General features: G+C 33.6%; 2 protein-coding genes across 3 annotated transcripts; one reads left to right on the forward strand and one right to left on the reverse strand.

Moving 5' to 3' along the window:
- Nucleotides 1-1,146: 1,146 nt before the first annotated feature.
- LOC132747408 (solute carrier organic anion transporter family member 4A1-like) lies at nt 1,147-14,433 on the forward strand. 2 transcript variants are annotated; one of them, XM_060736780.1, is made up of 14 exons: nt 1,147-1,311; nt 3,565-3,677; nt 4,390-4,544; nt 5,247-5,420; nt 5,853-6,074; nt 6,474-6,576; nt 7,894-8,015; nt 8,896-9,014; nt 9,430-9,568; nt 10,164-10,359; nt 10,674-10,821; nt 11,897-12,084; nt 12,406-12,470; nt 13,363-14,433. In XM_060736780.1, exons 1-14 carry the CDS (start codon nt 1,282-1,284, stop codon nt 13,650-13,652), a joined length of 2,064 nt encoding a protein of 687 aa, XP_060592763.1. In that variant the 5' UTR covers nt 1,147-1,281; the 3' UTR covers nt 13,653-14,433. The 2 variants fall into 2 exon arrangements, with proteins under 2 accessions (XP_060592763.1, XP_060592764.1); XM_060736781.1 differs by lacking the exon at nt 1,147-1,311 and adding an exon at nt 2,954-3,215.
- A 1,795-nt stretch (nt 14,434-16,228) lies between these two features.
- On the reverse strand, nt 16,229-24,983 carry LOC132747410 (UNC5C-like protein). The gene is made up of 6 exons (XM_060736782.1): nt 24,769-24,983; nt 23,823-23,855; nt 22,463-23,554; nt 19,562-19,708; nt 18,437-18,601; nt 16,229-18,162 (listed from the first exon to the last, which is right to left on the reverse strand). The coding sequence occupies exons 2-6, from the start codon at nt 23,841-23,843 to the stop codon at nt 17,839-17,841; spliced, it is 1,749 nt and encodes a 582-aa protein (XP_060592765.1). The 5' UTR covers nt 23,844-23,855; nt 24,769-24,983; the 3' UTR covers nt 16,229-17,838.
- Between the last annotated feature and the right edge of the window lie 342 nt (nt 24,984-25,325).

Consider the following 25,325-nt stretch of genomic DNA (forward strand, 5'->3'; position numbering starts at 1 on the left):
GGTTCGTAAATGGAAAGCTTTAAGAATAATCTTGTTAGAAACATTTAGGCCAAGTGATCCACTATCATATTTTTACAAAGTAAGACACGGGTTGTGAGCGTTCATTTGGCTTGCTTCAACCGATAAATTTTTCATATAGGCCTTTATAATTATATAGTAGTACTGATTGAAATTTAAAACGAATATGCACTTTTTCTGGATCCAGGATCCATTGGGTCAATGCCAACAACGATTAATATAAAACGAAAGTTTCCACTGTTCTTCATAAAGGCTTCTTCTGTTTGACCAACGTCATATATATTTGTCGAGGACGCTTGCGGAGATCTCAACATAGTTGTCGAAACGGCGGTGCGGTGTATGTCCTTCCGTCCGTATTAAGCTTGTCCGGGTCATAAGTTTGTAATTAGTAGGCATAATTTCAAATAACTTAGCACAATTGTTCCAAATAATGAGACGGTGTGTCGTGCGCAAGAACTATGTGGCTAGGTCAAGGTCATGCTTTAGAATTAAATGTTAAAAAAATGGTATCAAACAGCTTGTCCGCACCATAACTCTATCATTACCAGGTGGAATTTCAAATGAACTTGCATCATGAGACGGCATGTTCGCGCCCTAGGTCAAAGCTCAAGGTTACATGTGTGTATTAAGATATCACTTTGGTCAAGGCCAGGTCACAGCAAGAGGCTGAACGATTTCAAAAAAACGTTTTGTCAAAGAATTGTGATGGCTTTTTTCATGAATCAAAACTATCTGAAATTTTTTATCTTAGTATGACGTCTTATCTAACGTAGTAATCAACACATCTGTCCTTGACGTCAAAAAAATTATTGCATCAAAGCTTAAACCATCGTTGACTTAATTGCCTTTTTTGTGTAAAATGGAAATAGAATTACTATTTAACTTACTTTATAGTTGTCATTTGTGGTACAAGGGGATATCTGTTAATATGAGACGATATTTGTAGGAAAGAAGTGGCATTGCTGAAACCGTTAAATTATTTATATATGTATATGTATTGGTCTACCTTAAAACAATCTCAAACTAAACACATATAGGCCTGGATAAAGGGGTCATTTTTAAAGGTCAGTCCTCACATTGATAACAGAGATAAATGTTGTGGTCATCTAAGACGTTGGGAATTTTAACGAGTTATCTATGAACATTAATGATAATACGTTACTATATATAATATATAAGAAGAAATACACGTGTATGCAAGAATAGGACGATTGCAACATTGGAATTTGTCTGTCAATAAATACCAGTTTTGTTGAATGCATTATGGAAGGAAGTAAGGAAATGACAGAAAAGGTATGGGGTTAAGGTTAATCCGGATATATTTATAATTATAACTGACATATAGTATTTGTTTGTACATTACGTGTCTTATATATATGTACATGTAATATACCGTCACATAAACAGCCGAATTCTCAACATAACGTCATAGAAAACATCAAACGGGAAAAATTATCAATGTGAAACATTATTACACGGAGTATTGTTACATTTATATGAACTTCGAGTTTAACATTTTACAGTAAATTTACTATCTACAGTGATCTCGAGCATGTAACGGGGAAACGGTGGCCTAACTGGTTAAGGGGCCTACCTTCTCAATACCAGGAATGCTTGGTTGCAATCATATGGTCACACACACCAGTACTGATTAAGATTTGTTTTATCTGCATTATGACAAAAATTGACCGCGTGTAGATATGCAGAGTTAAAGGATAACCCTTATTGCTTTTCGCGAAGACTTTTAATTAGATTGTCTCCCGTGCACGTGAACATTTATTTAGAACGTGGGTCATACGTGTGCCGTATATACAATTTTCATAGAAATTGATGGATCATATTTAAATAGCATTATCTTTCTTTAAACATAATCACAAAAAGAAAATATAAAGAGTTAATTTTGTAAGGTACTAGTATATAATATGTGAACTATACGGACAGATGCTTTTATGCAAATCAAACCGATTGGAAGAAGTAGGCTATAGGCAAACCTCTGGTCAGAGGCCATTAAAAGTAGAAGTAATCTTTATTTTGCTGTTGCTGTATTTTTTTCTTATCCGCGAAAGGTTGTCAGAGAACAACTTAAAATTAAGAATGATCTTTTCTTGGCAGTGTTCTTTACCTCAGGTTTTTCTATGCATCTAATATGATCTCGATTTGAAGACAGGGGAGGCAACACCGAAAACATAAGGTTGGTTTGATTTGGGTTTATTGAGATCTATGTCTTATGTATACAGATAATTAAATCTGGGGTAAATGTCCTGGCGATACCCTTTGACATAGATATAGAAGTGCTATTTTAAATAAATTTTACTTTGCTCATGAAAACGTTGACACAAAGCGTTTTCTCATGTGATTATAGTGTTTGAAGATTATTTGGAGCGTCTTCTTTAAATTTTTAGCGGTTAAAACCAGCCTTTGTTAATATCTGAAAGCGTTATTGTATGCATAACTTAAACATTACGTATACTAGCTTCTTACCTAAAATGACAATCGTTTCACTTTTTTATATGCTCCGATTTGAAGTGTGGCTTGTTATAATTAATTGAATGATTTGCATCAAACAAAATATATATTATACTACATTGTGCATTGCTAATAGCAAAATAATCAATTATAATACACAATTACAATTGCTAAACATTTTCTGAAGTATTGCAATCAAAATAGGAACAAATACATATGTGTAACTTATTAAAGATGAAAATGGTATTCATTCTGGAAGTGAGCTGTTCATCATTATTAGATGTACATTGTGCGAAAAGCGTTGTCAAAGAGCATTCAACACCGACAGAGCATGACGTATTGTAGCGTCTGTTATACAATGGCTGACCAGACGACAGTTACGTCATAGTGTACATTACAATAGGTTATAGACCCTTTCTCTCAGCTGTCATTTCACATTGACCATTTGTATGTCAAATGTTCACCTGAACACCTTTAAACCACTTTCATATACATCTAAAATCAAACACGAGGTTTAATTATATGCAAATTATATTTATTTATGTGCTTTAAACATGAGGATGTTATTTACAGTGTAGAATTTAGATTATAATATATAAATATTTACATGTTGAGAAAAACTTGACCACCGTTATAAACACTCATTATTACAAGTTCTTGATTCAAGTCAAGTAACTCGGAGTTTACACGCAGAACAAAAAAGTAATCGATCGTCGTTCAGATATCCTGAAGTAAGTCAACTTTAACAAAATATATATAACATTTTATATGTTTTGCATCTGATAAAATAATGTTCTTAGATCGAACATCGATTACATACAAAATTTTGACTCCTAAATAGTAGACGTCGAACGTTATTTAGATCTACATCATGTACTGTAAACTTTGTTAACTTTAATTGTCTAAACGTAAAAAAACAACAGCACTAAAATATCTTACATTTATTGCTTGTAAGCACTCAGATTCATTTCATATTTATTTGAACATAGATTATATGTTAGTGATGACATTGATGATATGTAAATCGAACATTTATTGCATGTTAACATTAATTTACAGTGTAAGTTTTGTATGTTACAGGCACCATTTCTCGAGGGTTTTCCTGGTCCTGAAGTTAAGATGAAAGAAAAGGAACCAAATTTAGAGGAAAATGAAGCAGACGAGAAATATGGGTGTTTGACCTTCAAGCCGGGGTAAGTCGTGATAAATATGACGAGAAATATAAATTATTTGATCCCAATAAATCTAAAAAAAATTAACAACTATGTTGTATGGACATTGAAAGAACAAACTTATTTCAGCAGAAATAGTCGGACAAAAATTTTGCACATATTTCGTAAATGGCCGAAAACTGAAAAATAAATTAAGGAATTAATGAGGTGTACTTTAAATATAATTGTATAAATTGTAGCGAATTTGAACACAGACACTTTGCGTGTAGAGCTCCAAAGGCCTTAAAATTCAAATTAATTGTTTATTTGTCAATTATCTATCATTTTGTCGTATATAATTATAATAATTATTATTTAGACGTTGAAATATGATTTTTTTTTCAAATAAGCGGATATTAAGTTTTATTGATATATATGATAAGAGTATATAATAGGATTGACAAATATACAATTTATTTGGATTTTAGGGGCTTTAAACTCCACATCCCATGTGTGTGTGTGTGTGTGTGTGCGTGCGTGCGTGCGTGCGAACGTGTGTGTGTGTGTGTGTGTGTGTGTGTGTGTGTGTGTGTGTGTGAATTTGAAAAGACTTGCCACTTCTCTTTACTTATCTACAAGCTAATATAAACAGTTACTCTGCTTCGAAAATGTATAATGCCTAATTCTACGTATGCATGTATGAAAACTGTTTTTATTAAACTAGCATTTTGTTTTATTTTCTGATCTTTTTTAGCTGCCTTCAGCGCATGAACAACATCAGATGTCACGTGTTATGGCAATGTGTCTTCTGCTTCTTTGAAGGTTTTATTGTTAATGGTGTTATAAATGTGGTACTCGTTGCCCTCGAGAAACGTTACTCACTACCAAGCTCAAAATCAGGCCTTATAGGTTAGTGTCATTTTTTACAGAAAAATCAGGCCTTTTATGTTAGTTTCATTTTTACAGCAAAATCAGGCCTTACAAGTTAGTTTCATTTATACAGCAAAATCAGGCCTTATAAGTTAGTTTCATTTAAACTGCAAAATCAGGCCTTATAAGTTAGTTTCATTTAAACTGCAAAATCAGGCCTTATAAGTTAGTTTCATTTATACAGCAAAATCAGGCTTTATTTGTTAGTTTCATTTATACAGCAAAATCAGGCTTTATTTGTTAGTTTCATTTATACTGCAAAATCAGGCCTTATATGTTAGTTTCATTTCTACAGCAAAATCAGGGCTTATATGTTAGTTTCATTTATACAGCAAAATCAGGCCTTATAAGTTAGTTTCATTTATACAGCAAAATCAGGTTAGTTTCATTTATACAGCAAAATCAGGCCAGTCACATCATTCAGAACATAGAACATTAGAATATTTGACTAATTTTGATTATGCTGTGATTATAGCAAAAGCGGGTTTAAAAAATACAATATCTTTATAAGAACTTAGAAGGTTATATCAAGGATGTATAATTATTAAAAACATAAATTGTAATATTTTTTTGTTGAAATATTGTTGATCTCTGCTTAACATTAAAATTTTGTGAAAGTCTTAACAAAATGTTTTCCAATGTTGATTTGGTTAGTAGAACGTTTTTTTTTAAATATTCCAGCCAGCGCCAATGACTTTGGGTCAATTATATGCAGTGTTCTGGTCGGATATTTCGGGGAACAGCGGCACAAACCAAAACTCATGGGTACAGGGGTTCTCATAATGGCGGCCGGCTGTTTTGTTTTCTCTTTGCCACATTTGATAGGCGAAAATTATCGTTACACTTTGTCTGCAGGTAAATATGTTACACATAATAACTTACTGCTGCTTCATTCTTAAAATTTCATTTTAAGATTTTTATTAATCAAGAAGTACCATGAACTTACTTCACAAGAATTTGCTTAAATTTGAACGTGTTGGAAGCTATAAGCTTATCAAACCATTCCCAGAACCAACCAGTTCCGAGTTAAGTTTTTTTTGCTCATGGAAACAACGGCTTGCCTTTGACAGGGTTTGCACTCACGCGGTCAGCAATCATTAGATAACTAGTCTGACGCGTTGACCACTTGGCCATGCCGCCACAAATTGCACTTCTTGAGTGTAAAATACTAGTATTTGGATTGCAAGGACTACTGTATGTTATTTATAGATCTACTTCATAGCTGTATACTTAAGGAGTTTTTATTTAGTTATTTATTTCATGTACACATATTTCTGCTTCGAACAGGTGCAGACAATGTCACGCAAAACATGTGCGCTGTAAGTGGTAATGAAACAGGTAACTGCGGTAGCACGGAGTCGGATTACGTACCGGAAAGTTATACCGCGTCGTACGCTTTACTAATGCTTGGTAATGTTTTACTGGGTATAGGGGCGTCACCAATGTTCACTATTGGACTTTCATATATTGATGAAAACTGCAAGGCGAAACTTACAGCTTTCTATATCAGTAAGTTTATATACGAACTTCGTATGATAACAATTCCACAAAAAGAGAACATCCTCTTTAAAAAAACGACACGTTATAAATTATACACCGTATTGATATTTTTTCTCACTAAGTTAGAAAAGAATTTCAAATCTCATTATCTTTATTTCAAATCAGGTTATCTTTATACATATCGCTAAATGATTTGAAATTTTTGTATTGCTCAGTATAGAAAATGATTCAGGCTTTTCTTAATAATAAATTTTATAAATGCCAGGGATCGTCCAAAATCTAATTTTATTTATTTATCTTTTTTATTTTAAAATAAAAATGGTATACCGTTAAACTACATGTATATGCAAGCATTAAAATGAGTTATGGTTACTTTTTAAAAATTGTCTAAATATCTTTAATATTCAGGTTGGACATTTTGCGCTGCTGCAGTTGGAGTTGCTATTGGATATGTCGTTGGTGGTCAAACATTAAGCATTTTCGTTGATATTAATAACGTTGATCCTGCAAGGTAAATTGATTATACTTGATATATTGCACCTTGTATTTGTACCTTTATCTTGCCGGAACCGAAAGAGAAAAGAAACTACCACAAGTATAGAACAGAACAGAACTTTTATTTTCTAGACTTACAAATGAGTCGTGTCACGACAAAACTAACATAATGCGTTTGCGACCAGCATGGATCCAGACCAGCCTGCGCATCCGCGCAGTCTGATCAGGATCCATGGCATGCTGTTCGCTATCAGTTTGTCTACTTGTTATAGGGTTTGTAAGCGAACAGGATGGATCCTGATCAGACTGCGCGGATGCGCAGGCTGGTCTGGATCCATGCTGGTCGCAAACCCATTAAGTTGGTTTTGTCATGACGCGGCTCAAATGTACATTGTCTTGCTAACATGCAACGAATGCATATATAATCTCATTAATATATGTATGGTTAGTGTCTATAATGAAGATAAAGTGTACAATTAAAAGGCAAAAACTTCCTAAAAGGATAAACCACAATTGAGAGTTCAAAATTGAATTCCTGAGTTTCAAAGCTTCTTTGATATACCAATGTAACATCTATTAATACATTTCTATTACTTATATACAAAGTAACTCAATAATTTTAAACATAGATGGTCTGTTATAATACCAAATAAATATTACAGCACTGACAATATCTCTGTTCACAAGGAATGTTATTAGTGACATACCTTCCTGTTTGTATTGAGGGAGGATGAACAGATAATCTTAATCGGCAAAAATACATTCTAAATGTACGTGGTAAAATGTTAAGATAATATTTGAAACAAACACACGACTTAAACTGTTACATAAAACAAACAAAATAAACAGACAGGCCACACAAACACGAACATTCAGTAATAATAATTATTATTATTATTTTAATTACATAAAACAGAACTTCGAAATAGAATACTACGTATCGGAAGAATATATGAGTATCAGTATCTTTGGGTAGAAGTCCTCCACGCTTTCGGAAAAACATTACTATTTACCTTGAGACCCCAAGTTTTACAATATGAATATAAAAGACCTAAATTATTTTGAAGTTCTATTGGTGACTTGCCCAGAACAGGTCGGCTTTAAAAATTACGAGATTAGCAGCTCTTTTCTTATTAATATGTTAAAGAGATTTATATGTTAATGGTACATAATGTTAACATTCAAGAAAAAATAAGACTTGAGATTTGTTTTATTTCTGTATTAGATGAGAAATACCTTGTTGTGTATGTTTAATGAATTTATGATTCTAAACGTTATAGTAAGTATAGTCACCAGAATTGCAAACATCTAGAATTTCAATCTATTATTTCAGTGTTCCGTTGACCCCTGCAGATCCCCAGTGGGTCGGTGCATGGTGGATATCTCCTCTTATAGCTCTAATAGGCTTCTTTGTTGTAATCCTACCTCTATACGGATACCCACGAAGACTTCCGAGTAAGTTGTTAAAATTGTTTTAACTCGTTAAGCTACAATAAACCACGTGCACGTGGTCGTGAATTGTCAATAATGATACAAATATCGTTAAATATTCACATGTTTGATATTTAATATCCCTTAAATACCGTAAGCATTGGTAACTTATCATTTTAACGGTTACTAGTATTGTAAAATATAATTATTGTAACAAGAGAATGATATTATGGTAAACCGTACTTTAAAAAATTTTAAAAGATAAATAGTGACTGCATTAGGAAATACGAAATAAGGTCAAGTACTGTTTCGTTCAAATATCAATTAAAGCCATTCATTAATAACCAAGTTATGGCAAAATTTAGCAAAATTCAACAAATTGACTTTGCAGTTCAAGATTAAACTTGAGTTGCTCAACATGGCCATTTCATTTCTAAATCTTTGTTCAAGTATGAAACAAATCCGTCCATAAAAAATAATGCCAAATTTTGCAAAATTTAATGGTTTGATATTAAATGTGAAGGTCATTGAAATGTCAAGGTTAAACTCATTTTGACCTACACGAAAGTATTGTTTTAAGGATTTTTTATGTTTTAGTATGAATACAATTCGACCATTTATTAGTTATAACCAAATATAGTCAATTGCAGCAAAGTAAACAATAAGCGTTGAAAATCAAGGTTATTTATGGGTTGAGGTCAAATTCCTAATTGCGATAAATGCAAGTAGACAACTTACAATTATCCCTTTCAAGTTTCATTAAAGTTGGTTTAGCGGGTTTTAAGAGAAGAAGTGCAAACAGACGACGGTCAGACGGCAAAAACTGACGGACAGCCTCAAACTCGTATAAACAGGGGTATGATAAAAATTGGATAACTGCATTTACATTATGAAATAATTACAGGTTATAAAGAAGTACAGAAACAACGTGCCGTGGAAGCACATGCGGGTGGGGATGAAATCACGGCCCAGGCGAACTTTGGAAAGAGTTGGAGAGACTTTCCTAAATCTGTCTGGTTGCTTGTAAGAATTTACAATTTTACTTGTTGACACGAACAATACTTTAATTAAGCAAATTGACTTAATATGCAGCAAAGCTAGTTACATACGAAGCAAGGAAAAGAGAATCAGGTTCGTGTAGAATAGTCAACGAACTCTACCGTGGAAGATAATTGTTCTTTATATTTTTATTCACAACATCCTATCTTATATATATGCTTAGTTGTGTTACTTTTTAAACGAAAAGCTAATGTCTTAAAAGTGTACAATTATCTTAAAGTGTAAGAAACATAATATAAATCAAATTTGATTATTTCCCTTGTTCTTCCGTTTCTAAGGAAAACTCGTAATGTACAAAGGTCTATAAAATAAATTGTGATTTCCGTTTTTAAAAAATATTAGCCAATTTATTTTTACGAATAAAGTACATTTTATGCAGATTACAAATCCCACGTATGTTTTAATATGTTGCGGGGCAGCAGTCGAGGCGTTGATAATTGGTGGAATGGCAACATTTGGCGCCAAACTTATACAAGAAAAGTTTAATGTCGACATTACATGGGCAGGCACAGTTATGGGTTAGTTTTATAAGTTTTTAACTTACTGTAAAGAAGTAAATATATCGTTTATTTGTTTAACTGGCATAAAACAGACGGCAGCATAATTTAGATATAATTCTTATACCTGATTTTTTGGCAAGTCATAATGTAACCCAATGCTTAACTATGCTTGATAATATGAGACAATGAAATCAATTATATATCAAGTGCCCACCTATGTTGTTATTAACATGTTTTATCATATTAATTAACATATGGTGTCAAGAGAATGATTTTACTTGTTGTTGAAGGAAATCATAGAAATTCATCATACTTTGCGAAAAACTAGAATCTACTATGATGATCAAATTTATGACACGCATCTGCTTAACAAATAGACATCACATTACATTTCGTTCTCTAGCATCAATGCGTCTTTGTTGCTAAACTGCATATGGAGTAATGCACAAATGGAGTAATGCATATATGGAGTAATGCAAATATGGAGTAAATGCATATATGGAGTAATATATGGAGAAATGCTATTTATGAAGAAATGCATAATTATATGGAGTAAAGCACATATGGAATAATGCACATGTTTTAATTTCCAAGTTTGAATGTTCTATTGTAGGTATTATTACAATACCTGGATCCGGTGGTGGTATGTTACTTGGCGGGTATCTTGTGAAAAAGTTTAAGCTCAAATGTCGCGGCATCATCCGGGTGTGTGCTGGTTTTATGTTGGCAGCGTTCTGCTTTGGTCCATTCATGTTAGCACACTGTCCTAGTGACCCACTGGCTGGTCTGGACCACCCTTACACCGTAGAGTAGGTACTGGTATAAATAACATTTGTCAGGTACATTTTGTATTTATACAGATTGTTAGAATAACAACACTCGAATTGTACTGGCTGATAAATAATGTTGCAATGTTCATATTGCTACTATCATTTTGAATGATTTAAATCTGATTTTTTTATTATCTTTTGATAAAAGTAACATGAAGAAAGATTTTTTTCAGCGATTTTCATGGCGTCAGATTTGATGTTCGGCAACATCTGGCAACCTTCTGCTACTTCATTGCGGTTTAAAACTAAAATCTAGTTGTTATTGCGTTTAAATTGTGTATTTCTTAAAACAGGAAGTCAACTTCCGGACTGGTGTCAAGTTGCAATACAGACTGTGGCTGTACAACTGAAGGTTTCGAACCAGTCTGTGTCGAAGATATTGTCTACTTTTCTCCGTGTCATGCCGGATGTTTGTCGTCGGATACACAGAATGGTGTCAAAGTAAGAAATGTATAAATATACAATTTAAAACTGCTTGTATGAGTTTCAAGTACTTATGTATGAAGTGGGGCGTCCGTGGCCGAGTGGTTAAGGTTGTTGACTTCAAACCACTTGCCCCTCACCGCTGTGGGTTCAAATCCCGACAGGGACTTTGGATTCTTTCATGTGAGGAAGCTATCCAGCTAGCTTACGGAACGTCGGTGGTTCTACTCAGGTGCCCGTTCGTGCCTGAAATAATGCACGGAAGGGCACCTGAGGTCTTCCTCCACCAGTAAAGCTGGAACGTCGCGATATGACCTATACTGTGTCGATGTGACGTAAACCCCCCCCCCCCCCCCAAAAAAAAAAAAATGTATGAAGTCTTAATACCATTCATTTTGATAAACGTTTTATTATGTTTGAAAAGTTGTATATACACATTACCGTCACATACGAGCAATGTAGCCCGCAAATTCAACACTGGAGATGTGAAAAAATAACAACCTCCGTTTGGCATTTCCACTACTTCGTGGCAATAGTGTCTATGTAGTGTGTATTTTCATATTTCTTGTATTCATGTAATATGTATCATTATTAGAATAATTTATTGTTTTATTTGCTATTCACGTCCTCAACAAAATGTGAACAATCTCTGCTTCATGAGCTTTATGAACAGGCTTTCCAGTTATAAGGCTGATGGTAGTCTGGCGGGGGTTCTGTAACAATATCTTCCGTGTGCACCACCTACATTTCTTTAGAGATTTTACTCAAACTTTCATAGGATGGTATTTATAATGTACACTGGGTCTTATACCAGGAATTTAAGATCTGGTCATATTTGGGAGAATAATTGCACTTCAATTTATAACAGTTTATAAGTTGGAAGAAAAAACTTTGTTCTGAGTCAATTTCCTATCACGTCCTTCATGTGTGCTATATATAATAAATATCTTTAACGGTATTGTAATAAACGTTAGATGATCACATGAGGGCATATAATTCCCTATTATTTATTTGTATAATAAGTTTAATAACCTAAGGAAAACACAAAATTGCATGTTTAGAGTAACAGATATCTAACCACTTCCCGTTGCAGAGCTATTTTAACTGTTCGTGTGTGTATAGTGCTACAGCCAATATGACCAACGAGTACAGTGACCTAAGTATGATTCCAGGATTGTGCACTGGCAAGTGTGACTGGGTATGGGTTTTCTGTGTTCTATTCCTCGTCGTCATGATTCTAACTTTCGCCACGATGTCACCCGGGGTAACTGCTCTATTTAGGTATACATTTTTTCTTCTAATTCTTATATGTATAAAAAGGTTTAGGGAAATGATATATGTCTAAACGCAGCCGGTAAATGTAGTTTTGTTATATTTCCTTCGTAGATTTATTAGTATTTAAACTTTAATATTGTACAGAGCTAAGAATGGAGGATGAAACGACTTTAAATCACTTTAAAGTATAAAAGCAAAGCTAACATGTTGTTATTAGTTTTCTTGATCTTAAAAATCATTGATGTTTAATGAAGCAACCTGTATTTTATTTTGAAGATCAGAAGGTAGAGTGTACTGTCATTTTAAAACGTGATTTATTTGTTTCAGGTGTGTACCAGATAAGCAGCGATCTGTGGGTATTGGTGTTAATCTACTGTTTGTTAGGCTTGTAGGTATGTATATATATATGAGCCGCGTCACGACAAAACCAACATAATGGGTTTGCGACCAGCAAGGATCCAGACCAGCCTGCGCATCCGCGCAGTGTGATCAGGATCCATGCTGTTCGCTTACAGACCCTTAAACAAGTAGAGAAACTGATAGCGAACAGCATGGATCCTGATCAGACTGCGCGGATGAGCAGGCTGGTCTGGATCCATGCTGGCCGCAAACCCATTATGTTGGTTTTGTCGTGACGTGGCTCATATATACTTTAGTACTTACTGTTCGTGAGACTGGTTGCTGTATAATCAGATGTTATCAATTGTCCTTACGGCAAAATTTGTAGGTTCGATAATTTGAGGTACCATTGCGTCTAAGAAGCGGATCCATGACCGAGTGGTAACGCGATGATATAGTTATCAATGGATCGCAGGTTCAAACCCCACAAAACCACTAACAATATGAATGGTCTTCTGATGTGACTTACAAAAGGAAGACGCGTGTATCGGTGATCTTCACCGGACATGTCAAAGAACCAGGATAGTCTCTGGAATGGGACATCTGCAGATTCCGTGCACTTTTCCGAAAAATAAAAAAATAAAAATTCTTCAGGGTTTTTTTGTCACAAACGAAATACGATAGTTAATAAACCGAAAGAATATCATAACCTCAATTGAAATGAATACATACCCACCTCACTCAGCTCTAAAACATAATAAGGTAGAGTACTAGCTTATCTCTAAGAAAATTAGCAGCATTAAGGCGATACATTTCTAGTGACTTCTACACTAATGAACTATGTATCTTGTTACATGTATTACTTATTTATTTACGCATACATTCAACAGTAATATACCTCTCAAAAAACATACATCTTTAAGACTTTCAATTTAATTATTACAGGAACCACCCCGGGTCCAATATTGCTAGGAGCTATTATAGACAGCACGTGCACGATATGGCAGGACACGTGTGGAACACAAGGCTCGTGTTGGTTGTATGATAAAGGCACGATGGGAGTCCGAATAATGCTCTGGTTTATGATACTAAAGATGTGCGGATTTCTTCTGTTCGTGTTGGCCTCAGTTGTGTATAAACCACCAGCCGAGGAGAGTGTCGACCACACTGTGACAGTAGCTCATGTCAATATCTCAAACACAGCAAACGACAAGACAGAGTTTACAAGATTATAATAAAAACGTTGATAACTTCTATATTGGAGTTCACATTCAACTGTTGGAAGTTTTCATAGTGTTTGATAGTTTTTGTAGAAAATTGTCATAGACAACCTTACTTTATTAATACATTTTAACGACCTTATTGTAATATAGGCCATTCTTCGTGAACTACCATACTTGAGTGATATTCGTAACTACCTCATTTACAGACAATTCGTAACTACCTCATTTATTGACGATTCATAACTATCTCATTTGTTGGTGATTCGTAATTACCTTGTTTAGTGACTAGTCTTAACTACCTCTTTAATTATAAATCAAGTCAAAACTACCTCTTTATGTAACAAGTCTAAACTATCTCATTATGTTACAAGTATTAACTACTTCTTTATGTAACAAGTTTTATCTCATTATGTAACGAGTCCTAACTACTTCATTATGTCACAAGTCTTAACTGCCTCATTTTGTAACAAGTCTTAACTACCTCATTGTGTAACAAGTCTAAACTACCTCATTGTGTAACACGTCTTAACTACCTCATTATGTAACAAGTCTAAACTACCTCATAATGTGACAAGTCTAAACTATCTCATTATCTAACAGGTCTAAACTACCTCATTAAATGACAAGTATAAACTATCTCATTATGTAACAAGTCTAAACTACCTCATTAAATGACAAGTCTAAACTATCTCAATTTGTAACAAGTCTAAACTACCTCATAATGTGACAAGTCTAAACTATCTCATTATCTAACAGGTCTAAACTACCTCATTTTGTAACAAGTCTAAACTACCTCATTGTGTAACAAGTCTAAACCATGTCATTATGTAACACGTCTTAACTACCTCATAATGTAACAAGTCTAAACTATCTCATTACGTAACAAGTCTAAATTATCTCATTATGTAACAAGTTTAAACTACCGCATTATGTATCAAGTCTTAACTACCTTATAATGTAACAAGTCTTAACTATCTCATTATGTAACAAGTATAAACTACCTTTATATGTAACAAGTCTAAACTATCTTATAATTTATTAGGACGTAACTTCCTTATTATGTATCAAGTCATAACTACCTCAGTATGTAACAAGTCGTTACTACCTCATTGTGTATCAAGTCTTAACTATCTCATTACGTAACAAGCCTTAACTACCTCATTATGTTACAAGTCTAGACTACCTCAGTATGTCACAAGTCTTAACTATCTCATTATGTTACAAGTCTAGACTACCTCAGTATGTAACAAGTCTTAACTATCTCATTATGTTACAAGTCTAGACTACCTCAGTATGTAACAAGCCTTAACTACCTCATTATGTTACAAGTCTAGACTACCTCAGTATGTAACAAGTCTTAACTATCTCATTATGTTACAAGTCTAGACTACCTCAGTATGTCACAAGTCTTAACTATCTCATTATGTTACAAGTCTAGACTACCTCATTATGTAACAAGTCTTAACTATCTCATTATGTTACAAGTCTAGACTACCTCAGTATGTAACAAGCCTTAACTACCTCAGTATGTTACAAGTCTAGACTACCTCAGTATGTAACAAGTCTTAACTATCTCATTATGTTACAAGTCTAGACTACCTCAGTATGTAACAAGTCTTAACTATCTCATTATGTTACAAGTCTAGACTACCTCAGTATGTAACAAGCCTTAACTACCTCATTATGTTACAAGTCTAGACTACCTCAGTATTTAACAATTCTTAACTATCTCATTATGTTACAAGTCTTAACTATCTCATTATGTTACAAGTCTTAACTATCTCATTATGTTACAAGTCTTAACTATCTCATTATGTTACAAGTCTAGACTACCTCAGTATGTAACAAGTCTTAACTATCTCATTATGTAACAAGTCTACCTACTCTATTATGTGACAAGTTTTAACTACCTCACTTATTGACAAATTTTAACTACCTTATTTATTGCCAATTTTTTTAAATACTTTTTTATTGGGAATTCGTTATCTACCTTATTGTGCGACAGCTCTTAACTATCTTATTATTTTGACAATTCTAAACTATCGCATTTTTAATTTTTCGTGACATACGCATGCACGTATATAGTTTGTGCTTCATACAAGGAAAAAAAAGCTTGCTGATATGGAAACATTATCATTGCATCCAATATCAATTTGAACTTGAATGATCATTTATCAGGAAGTATTTCATTCAGATATTTGATAAATTAAAAAAAAAAAAAACAATAGAAAAAAAAAATATACGCACCATTGTGATCTTTAATCACGTAAATATCTTATGACGTAAATATCATATCATTGAATACCTGATCACGTGAATATCGTATCACGCAAATATCATATCACGTCAATATCTTACCAGTTCCCCAAAATACATAACAAAACACGAGTGGCTGATACATCATCAACATGGATTAGTTCTAATTCGTTGTTTGTAACATTTATATATGAGAACCATAATTTACAAAATTGCAATATTTTTGCTCAACGACGAACACATTAGCAACGCAAACGCGCAGAAGATATTAGAAAATCTGCATATCTTTTAAGATAATGAAATCAACGCATACACATTCAAGCCAAGCCAAGTCAATGTTTTTATTTTTTTATTTTCGATAAATCATAAAGGATAATAAACGTAATATATTGTTCTAATTAAAAACCGAAATTTCGTTTACTTGTATTTACCAGTATAACAAATAATCAGAATATAACCTAGCAATGTACATTTATACTGATTAATGATGTTTAAAACATTATTTAATATTAAAACATTTATACATCATAAAATGGTATTTAAAATAATAATAAAAATAAAGCAATTGTGTATAATTCGATTTTCAAATGGGGGTTTCAACTGTAATATGATTTAAAAGATATTTACTGTTTTATGTATGTTTTACTTATTAATACATATTAACTGAGGGTATTCATGAATGATTAAATGCAATTTGAATGCATGCATTAAAACGTGGTATAATCATATAACCGTGTCATGACAAAACCAACATAATGCGTTTGCGACCAGCATGGATCGAGACCAGCCTGCGCATCCGCGCAGTCTGATCAGGATCCATGCTGTTCGCTATCAGTTTCTCTACTTGTAATAGACTTGGTAAGCGAACAGCATGGATCCTGATCAGACTGCGCGGATGCGCAGGCTGGTCTGGATCCATGCTGGTCGCAAAGCCATTATGTTGGTTTTGTCGTGGCACGGCTCATATAAAGTTCTATCATTGAAATGAAATCCAAACAAGGAAGTATTTGCTGACATGTATAACAAATGTTTGAATAACAAAATGCATTTAATATACAAAATGTATATCAAATTTTCAATTCGATACGTACGTCTGTTTAAGTCACGTATTCCTTCCTATACAAATTATAAACATTACTGGTCGTGTCCGTTTATTATCGTTATTATTATTATTATTATTATTATTATAATTAGAAGCATATTATATTACAGTAGATAAGCTGATATACTTTATATAGTCGGTTCATAGACAAACAACGCAATAATTCTGGAATACAATATGGATCAAACAAGTGATATATTCTTCCTTATTAGTTTTTTTTTGTTTGTTTTGTTTTTCTTTGATCGGGTTTTACGTCTTATCAACACAGAATATGTCATATGGCGACTGTCTAGCTGGAGGTCGTCCTCAGATGCCTCTTTGTTCGTTATTTCAGGCACAAACGGGCGGTTAAGTAGAACCATCGACGTTCCGTAAGAATTCCAAGACACTTGCGCGGCTCCATCCCTTAGCGAAGAGAGGAAAATGGTTTGAAAATGGTTACTTTTCCGCGTCCTAATAATGTACAGGATCCACTGTGGATCATCAACGTTATATATCTGATGTTAATTAAAATATTAACATCGACTACTACCATAAACAAATGCATATTTTTTTAAAACTATAACAAAATGATTGTTGATCATTATATATAGTGCACATACCACAAAAAAAATGTATGGAAATTGATCACACGAAAGTAAGCTTCTAGTATTAAGTGACTATCCTACCATTTTTGCAGGATAAAGATCGTTCGATTTTATAGGTACACGGTTTGATTGCTAAACATAATTTTAGTAAAATTAACTTTAAATTGGTCTTCTAGCAATTTGATTAACCACGATTTGAATATCCACCCAAACAAATGACGGAAAGCCCGTGCACACCAAGATGCATCCATTGTTACGAGTCTGCACTATTACTTAAATGTGGCAACCGTTTCTTAATTTCCTCAGCAGCGTCTTCCCTATGTATATCTATCATTATCTGTTCTAACTCTTTAAATGTTTTTCCTTCTTCTAACCATTTATCTATAAGTATCCGTGTTGGACTCGACTGAGTTCCTAGCCAACGTATTCTGGCTAGGCTGCATTGCATTTTTTCTGCTAAGTTTCTGTAATCACCCGCGTCCGAACCAGCCTCGTTATGAGGGTCCAATAGAATTATAAGCTCGTTTATCAGCTCCTCGCGCGGATCCTCTTCTGGTGATGAAAGAGGCGAACTAAACTGGAATAAAAAATAGAAATGCGTTTTAAAAAAAGAAGAATTTTTTTGATAAGATGAATTCCAACAATACAGTTTTTCTCTGAATAAAAATGCATACTTCACTTCTTTTATTTTATAAACCTAGCCCTGAATGATATTTTTATATTCAGATGAAAATGAATGCAGTATCCTGTTAGAAAAACAAACCTTTTTTACCATTACATTATACATGTTTATTAATTAGAGTCTATTTAAAATATCTGTGAACAAATATAATTCACTGGATGATACATACCAATGACACTTGCTCGGCAATTTTTAGTTTAGCAGAGTTATTTTCATCATTGTTCTGGTATGCTTTAATTTCACAAACGATGTCAGTCATGGATGACCTGCTAGGTCTCATGATAAAAGTGCAATGAGGATGGAATGCGTGCCAGATCTGTTCAAAAGGTAACACCTGGAAAGTAAATAAACATACAGCAATGTACAAAAAAAACCCCAAAAACAACAGCAACATACAAACCTGTCCGGTTTCGGCTGACAAGGCATATATTAAAAAAAAACATCATTGGCCTGGCACTCTTGCATATGACCCTGTAGTCGGTATATTCCGTAAACGTGATAATTATACTTGTAAATCGGTATGAATGTAAATATCAATTTCGTTAAAATGGTGTTTGTTTAAAATCTTTCTTAGCGTAGTCTGTAAAGGAGCTTTACTTGAAGAATGTATACGTCATCTGGTAGGTTCGAATCCTTTTTCAGGGATTTCTTTTTTCTTTTGTATTCTAATTTTAGAATTGCCATTCTCTTTAAACTATTGCAAACCTTTTGTTGTATATGAGTGTGTATGTGCGTGCGTGATATCTGTGTAGTATTTTCAATTAATAACTACCTTTATATGTGCTAAAGGATATAGGACTGCATAATTACACAAAGAGAACCATTGAAAGATACTGTATTTAAATTAAAATATAAGTGTGTGTGTAGTAAAACGATTTCAAATTAATTCTTGCAAGCTGAGTTGAAAAAAAATCATACCATGGTGTTGGTAAGGAATCGAACCAGAGACATTCAGACCGGTAGTCCGACATCTATACCAATACACCACGCATCACTGACAAGTTAAGTTAGCAAATTTATCGATATATTCGATAGATACTGGTCAGTGTTTATTCAAATGACCAATACGGAAGTTAATGAAGTGCCAGGTCAATTTTGTTGGACAATACCAAGATCCACTTTTATATCAATACTCACAATGCACAGTACATTACAATGCGCTACACTACTGGTAGAGATCTATGCTGTTTTAAAAAATAAAGCACTGTGGAGGATGGACCAATATTTATCAAAATAAGCGAAAACATTGTCACTTGTAAATCCTTTACACTTCATAATATAGACTGTAATTTACCTCGGTCCTATCTCCATCGAGATTCCACCCGTCGGACAATTTGGCCATTTCGACCACAACGTCCTGTTCATTGTCTCGTATAATTAGATCGGTTGTATCGGAAATCCTGGAACGTCCGTCTGTTCTGTTGACAAAGTTCTCAACCTCCTAAATCAATGAAAAAGAATACGTTTTAGCCTGCTGAATAATAACCAAGTGATGTTTTGCCCAGCTTCAGGCCTGACTTTCACATAAACTGAACGGGTGCTTAGCTCGTAAATAGACTGCCCGGAGGAACATTCTGGCTAGACTATACACATATATACATATTTAAATAGCGCACAAAAATGATATAATTATTCCCGTAACCCTGCTGAACCTGTCTTGCTTTAGTCTACAGCAGTTCATCGTGAGTATTATTGAAGAAAGAAAGAATTAAAGAAAGAAAGTAAAAAGAAAGAAAGAAAGAAAGAGAAAGAAAGAAAGAAATAAAGAAAGACAGAAAGAAGGAAGGAAAGAAAGAAAAAAAGAAGAAAGAAACAAACAAACAAAGAAACAAACAAAGAAAGAAGACCAAGAAAAAAATACACGAGAAAATAAGTTAAGACCAGGAAGTGTGAATTTAATAATTTATACCTATCCCTTACCAAAACTTTATCTTATGTAAATAATTCAAATATTTATTACGTGCTAATATTGATCCAAATACATGTATCTATTACGAGCAGATCTATATTGATTCTAGCTTACTTAATACGTACAATGACTTTCTATCTCATGAAAATGTACGTATTTTATTTCACATCTTATAAAATATAACCACTGAACTTTCAGCGTTTGGACCACGTGATGTCCCATTAGAAATCATTATCGGACCCAATCTTATCAATTTAGCCTCGTTTCCATCTTAGATTACAAAACATCTCAACAATGTATAATAACCTCGCAACAAGGTTAGCTTTTAAAAAAGCTAGTAGCGGCTCGCTTCGTAATTTTTTTCCAAGGGTGCGTTTAAATGTAAAAATGACAATTCTGTTAGCTGAAGAGACTTCAGTGAACATAAAAATTAAAGTGACATAAAGTAATGGAATCAAGTTCTCTCAGTTTAACAAAGAGGAAAATGAGTATATATGAAGATGCATGTAAACAGATAAAATGAAGTCCCTATGTCTATGCACATTTACTGTATGGCCTGTTGACCTTGACCAAGTAAATGTTAGATAGGTAGAATTCATAAAGATGTCTCTTTATACGAAGTTAAGTTGTAATATGTTATTTAGTATTGGAATGAGTGACAGATACAAGTTCTAAAGTATACACAAGTTGTCAATCAATTCAGCCAGAAAAGCCGGGGTCCTATGAAAAATATAGGGATCCCGGGAATTGACCAGTTCAAGAATATAGTTTTCAGAAAAGCCGGGATCGTATTAAAATATAAAGAGATCCAAGGAATTGGCCAGTTCAAGAATATAGTTTTCAGAAAAGCTGGGATCGCATTAAAACATAAAGGGATCCCGGGATTTGACCAACTCAAGAATGTAGTCTTTGATTTTTCCAATAAATTAGGCAAATAATTAAAAGTATTGGGATTTCCGCATTTTAAGTTTGTTAATAAATAGCTCTAATTATATTTATATCCTAAGTTTAATTTATTTAACGTTCATTACATACAATAAAAAAATTAACGTTTAATGTCCTTTCATTACGACAATAATCAACACAAATATAGTTTATTAGTTTTTCCTCTATATCTTATACGATCCCGGATCCTGGCCAGTCCGGGCCTCCCGGACCCCGGTCAGTTAATATATACACTAAATACCGGAAAGGATAAAATGACCGGAAAAAGGGAAAAGAAAAAAATGCACAGAACCAGATTTACACTTATGTTAATTAACCAAACGAAAACTTACTACAGACGAACAGGTGAGATCGCTAAATCAAGTCAGTGTAAATATGAATTTTTGAAAAGAATTCATGAAAACAAACATTTTAATCATAATTACATCTTTGCGCAAAAAATAATAATTGCTGCTTTTTAAAAAATGGCGTGAAAAAGGTTTTTTGACGCTATGTAAGACTAAATTTGATTGGCTAAATAATTTTGGATCCTAGCCCTGATAGATAAATTTTGTAGAAAACTGGAAGCCAAGCTTCGATTAAATTTTTGGATGGATTCGGAGTTTTAGGTTGTTTTTTAGTAAAATCCTAACGTAATACCGGCTCGCCGTGGCGAGCTGGCATAAGCCATGTCAATCTTTTGATATGGTATTTTATCATTGGAAACATAACATAATGGTTGAAGTCCTTGGACAAGATGTAAAAAAATCACAGAGTAATAATTCTAAAATTTACAAGTAGACTTCTCAATGTATTAATATTAATTACAGCTTTGTAAGTCCGCATCTTTGCATTTTTTTCTTAATACCGGTATTGTCAAAACTTTCTCCTTAATGTTTGTATAGATCTACAGTCTATAAACATGTATCAATATTAGGTACAAAAATAATATCACTCCACGTGATTTTACTTTATCCCATGGCGTCATTTGTTTTCATGCAATAGATCTATAATTATCGTTAATTACGTGATGGGTTTAAGCTACAAACGTCATATAACGCCAACGTCAATGAGTGACGTCATTTTCAATATGGTGCGACATGTGGTAATTTTTATTAAGTTTCAATTACAGAATGTAATGATAAGAGTTTTACATATACGTTACCATTTCCAAAAATAATGATTAGCTCATCCCATGTTCGGTTACCATTACCTTGATATTATAAGTCTATATGACATGTAAACGGAAGACCTTTACTGTATACCTTGAACTTAATTTTAAGCATTTCCCTCCCATTGATAATCAAAAGTTATAAATAATTTTAGAAAAAGAGAAATAAAAAAAAAGAAAAGAAAACGTACCTCTAGTTCCTCCGCGTATTTATTCAGACAGTAGATTTTCGGTTTGAAGAAAGCTCCTCTCTGCAACTTCCCAGCAAATGCCACTATATGCACGAGTTTAGCAGCCATCTTGCCAGGTTTGGACTCTCCAATGCACGTGTAAAGTGTAAAATGATTCAGTTTTAAACTTATATGATGAGCATTCACGTCCCTTTCTTCATAATCTGCTAAAGTTATTGGTACCCAATCATTTGGTTGGTTTAATGAGCCTTCACGTTTCATGATTTTCGGAATCCAGTCTGACGTGACATTGATAGCTGCATGAGAAAATGTCAAGGTCACAGGAAGTCTAAATTTAAGACCGCTCGGTTGACATAATATTACTGGACTTAACAAGCTTTGTTTTCTCGACATGGTTGGCATTAACTTTTCGTCCCACAATACACCGACAGAAATGAACCTATCTTCTTCTAAAGCATCTGGTGGAATCACTAATGATACACCCGAAATGTTAATGGTCCCACCTTGAACACCAATTGTTTTATGAACAAATACACCTTTATTTTGACTGAATACGTCTTCAAAGTTTGTCGCAGCACCGTGAAACAGAATTGAGGTAGGTATACCTTCCCTCCAGTCTTCAGTAAGAACTTTGCTTACAGCAGATCGTGTATTTGTTTCTCTATCTACTATCTTTACACTTTCTATAGGAACGTCGTCATTTGTGTTTGTTTTGCTCTTGTAGTAATTCTGTGCAGTCATAAGAACCTGTCCTAAGGGAGGTGTACGGCCGTATATATTAGCCTCTTCCTTCTGAATCGCTATCGTCATCCTTGCTCGAACACCACTTCGATTTGATATCGCTGACGCCTGGCTCAAAGGACGTCGTCTTCCATCACCAATGTCAGGATTGACGTCATTAAGTTCGATAGCACTGTCCGTCAAACGTGTGTTGCCTGACGTTATATGTTCACGCCTTCCGTTTTCTATATCTTGTAGACGAGTGATGTCTTTTTCGTGCTGACGAAGTTTTCCCAATATCCAGAATATGATGATAGCACCCAAGATTGAAAAGGCAAGAAATAAGATTCCAAGAACAGCAAGTCCAACCACCTAAAATATAACATCAGGTATTTTATACCAGTTGTATTGTAAGACACGTGAACGAATGATAAAAACAGTCATAATTATGTTGACAACAACAATGTTAACAACCAGATCAATCTTAATTACAGAAAATTGCAATTCGTACACATTGCACGAAATTGATATAACATATACATGTATAGGAATGATAATAATATACAATTGGCTCAGAAGAGAATATTTTCACCAAACATGTAAAACTGAGGTAACTCGAAATGACATAATTCATACTCACCAATGATGTTTCACTCGCCATTCTTTGTGTTCACTGAAAAAAGGGTACAAAAATGAGCAAAATTATTGAGCAAGTATTGTAATGTATATGTCAACTTTTGCATATTGAAACATTTCATGATATCCCAAGCATTACGCAGTTGTTACGAAGTGAAATATCAACCCAGCACAAATTAAAAAAAATTGTCTTCTCTTTTGATTTTGCTTTCTTAACCTCATTGCGGTTAAGCAGAAAATAAATAGACGTGTCTCCCTTGAATAAATTTTTCATTTTGATAAAGAACTTGTAATATTTAACCTCAAAACAAATCCTTTCATGATGAAAACGTATCAAAAAATCGCCTGATTCTCGCCTGCGTCTTAGCAAACAAAGAATTCTAAAATAAGCAGAACATTTGCTGACGAATCTAAAACATATGTTTAAGAAATCACCGAGGCAGTAATAAAGAAATCATCTTGATGTAAAACTCTACATCTTGTGTACAAATCAACGACACCATGGTCGGGTCATCCTAACCGACCCTGACCGAGTCAATGCACTCGCGGCATTATGTTAGTAACTCGCCTACAAACAATATCTAAACCACTCACCTGTCTAGTTATAAACTAAATAAAGCATACTACAAAATATCTATGTTATCAAAATACAAATAAAGTTTTAACACAATATCTTTTGTTAACAGTTTTACATTGATCTGTAATATTACATGTCCCTTATATAAATAGCATATTAAATGCATAGTCATTTGAATACTACAAATAGTCAACTGTTAAACTAAGTTATTTTTATGCCAAGCTGAAAAAGGGTGCTTAAAACGACATATTTTTGTGCTGCTAGCAAAATAAAAAATGTTTTGTCACGATTTATTTAGAATGGCTTATGAAAAGTATATATGAGTAAGATATCTTACAAAAGTTAATAATATTAATTTGGAAAAAAAACTTACCTTATTTGTAGGTTTAAAACTCATTTAAACTTATTCCTCGACCTCTGTACAGTATACGTATGCCTTTACTAGCATTAAAATTACAACATAAAAGCCGTTTAATCAAAAATGAATTGACGACCCGATTTCGATACGGAACAATTCATGAATGTGTAATACCCTCATCTAAACTTCCTGGTTTAAAATCGTTTTTATTAAATAGGTATAGAAGTTTGATTTACGTATAACTGATACTTATCCAACCTTCTTCCTGAATGAATGCGTGGGATTTTGAAATATAGTTGATTTTAAACAAATCCCTTTTCAACGCTGTATTGCACTCGCACGTTAATTAATTCATGGTATTGCGTATTATATTTCTATATACGCCTTGTACCCTTTAAGGTAACAAGACGTAATACGTTAATGAATAATTGTTAGTCATGATACAAAAGTCAAATTTCTTTATAACAGGGAGTAAATCTATGAATGTCGAAATAATTTATAAATAAGAAAACTTACAATCACGTTATTTTCATATTTTAAACGAACCACGTCCCTTATCGACGTATGTTCGA

Source organism: Ruditapes philippinarum, unplaced genomic scaffold (genome assembly GCF_026571515.1).
Source record: "Ruditapes philippinarum isolate M1 unplaced genomic scaffold, ASM2657151v2 ctg13_1_1_1_1, whole genome shotgun sequence".
Taxonomy (NCBI): Eukaryota; Metazoa; Mollusca; class Bivalvia; order Venerida; family Veneridae; genus Ruditapes; species Ruditapes philippinarum.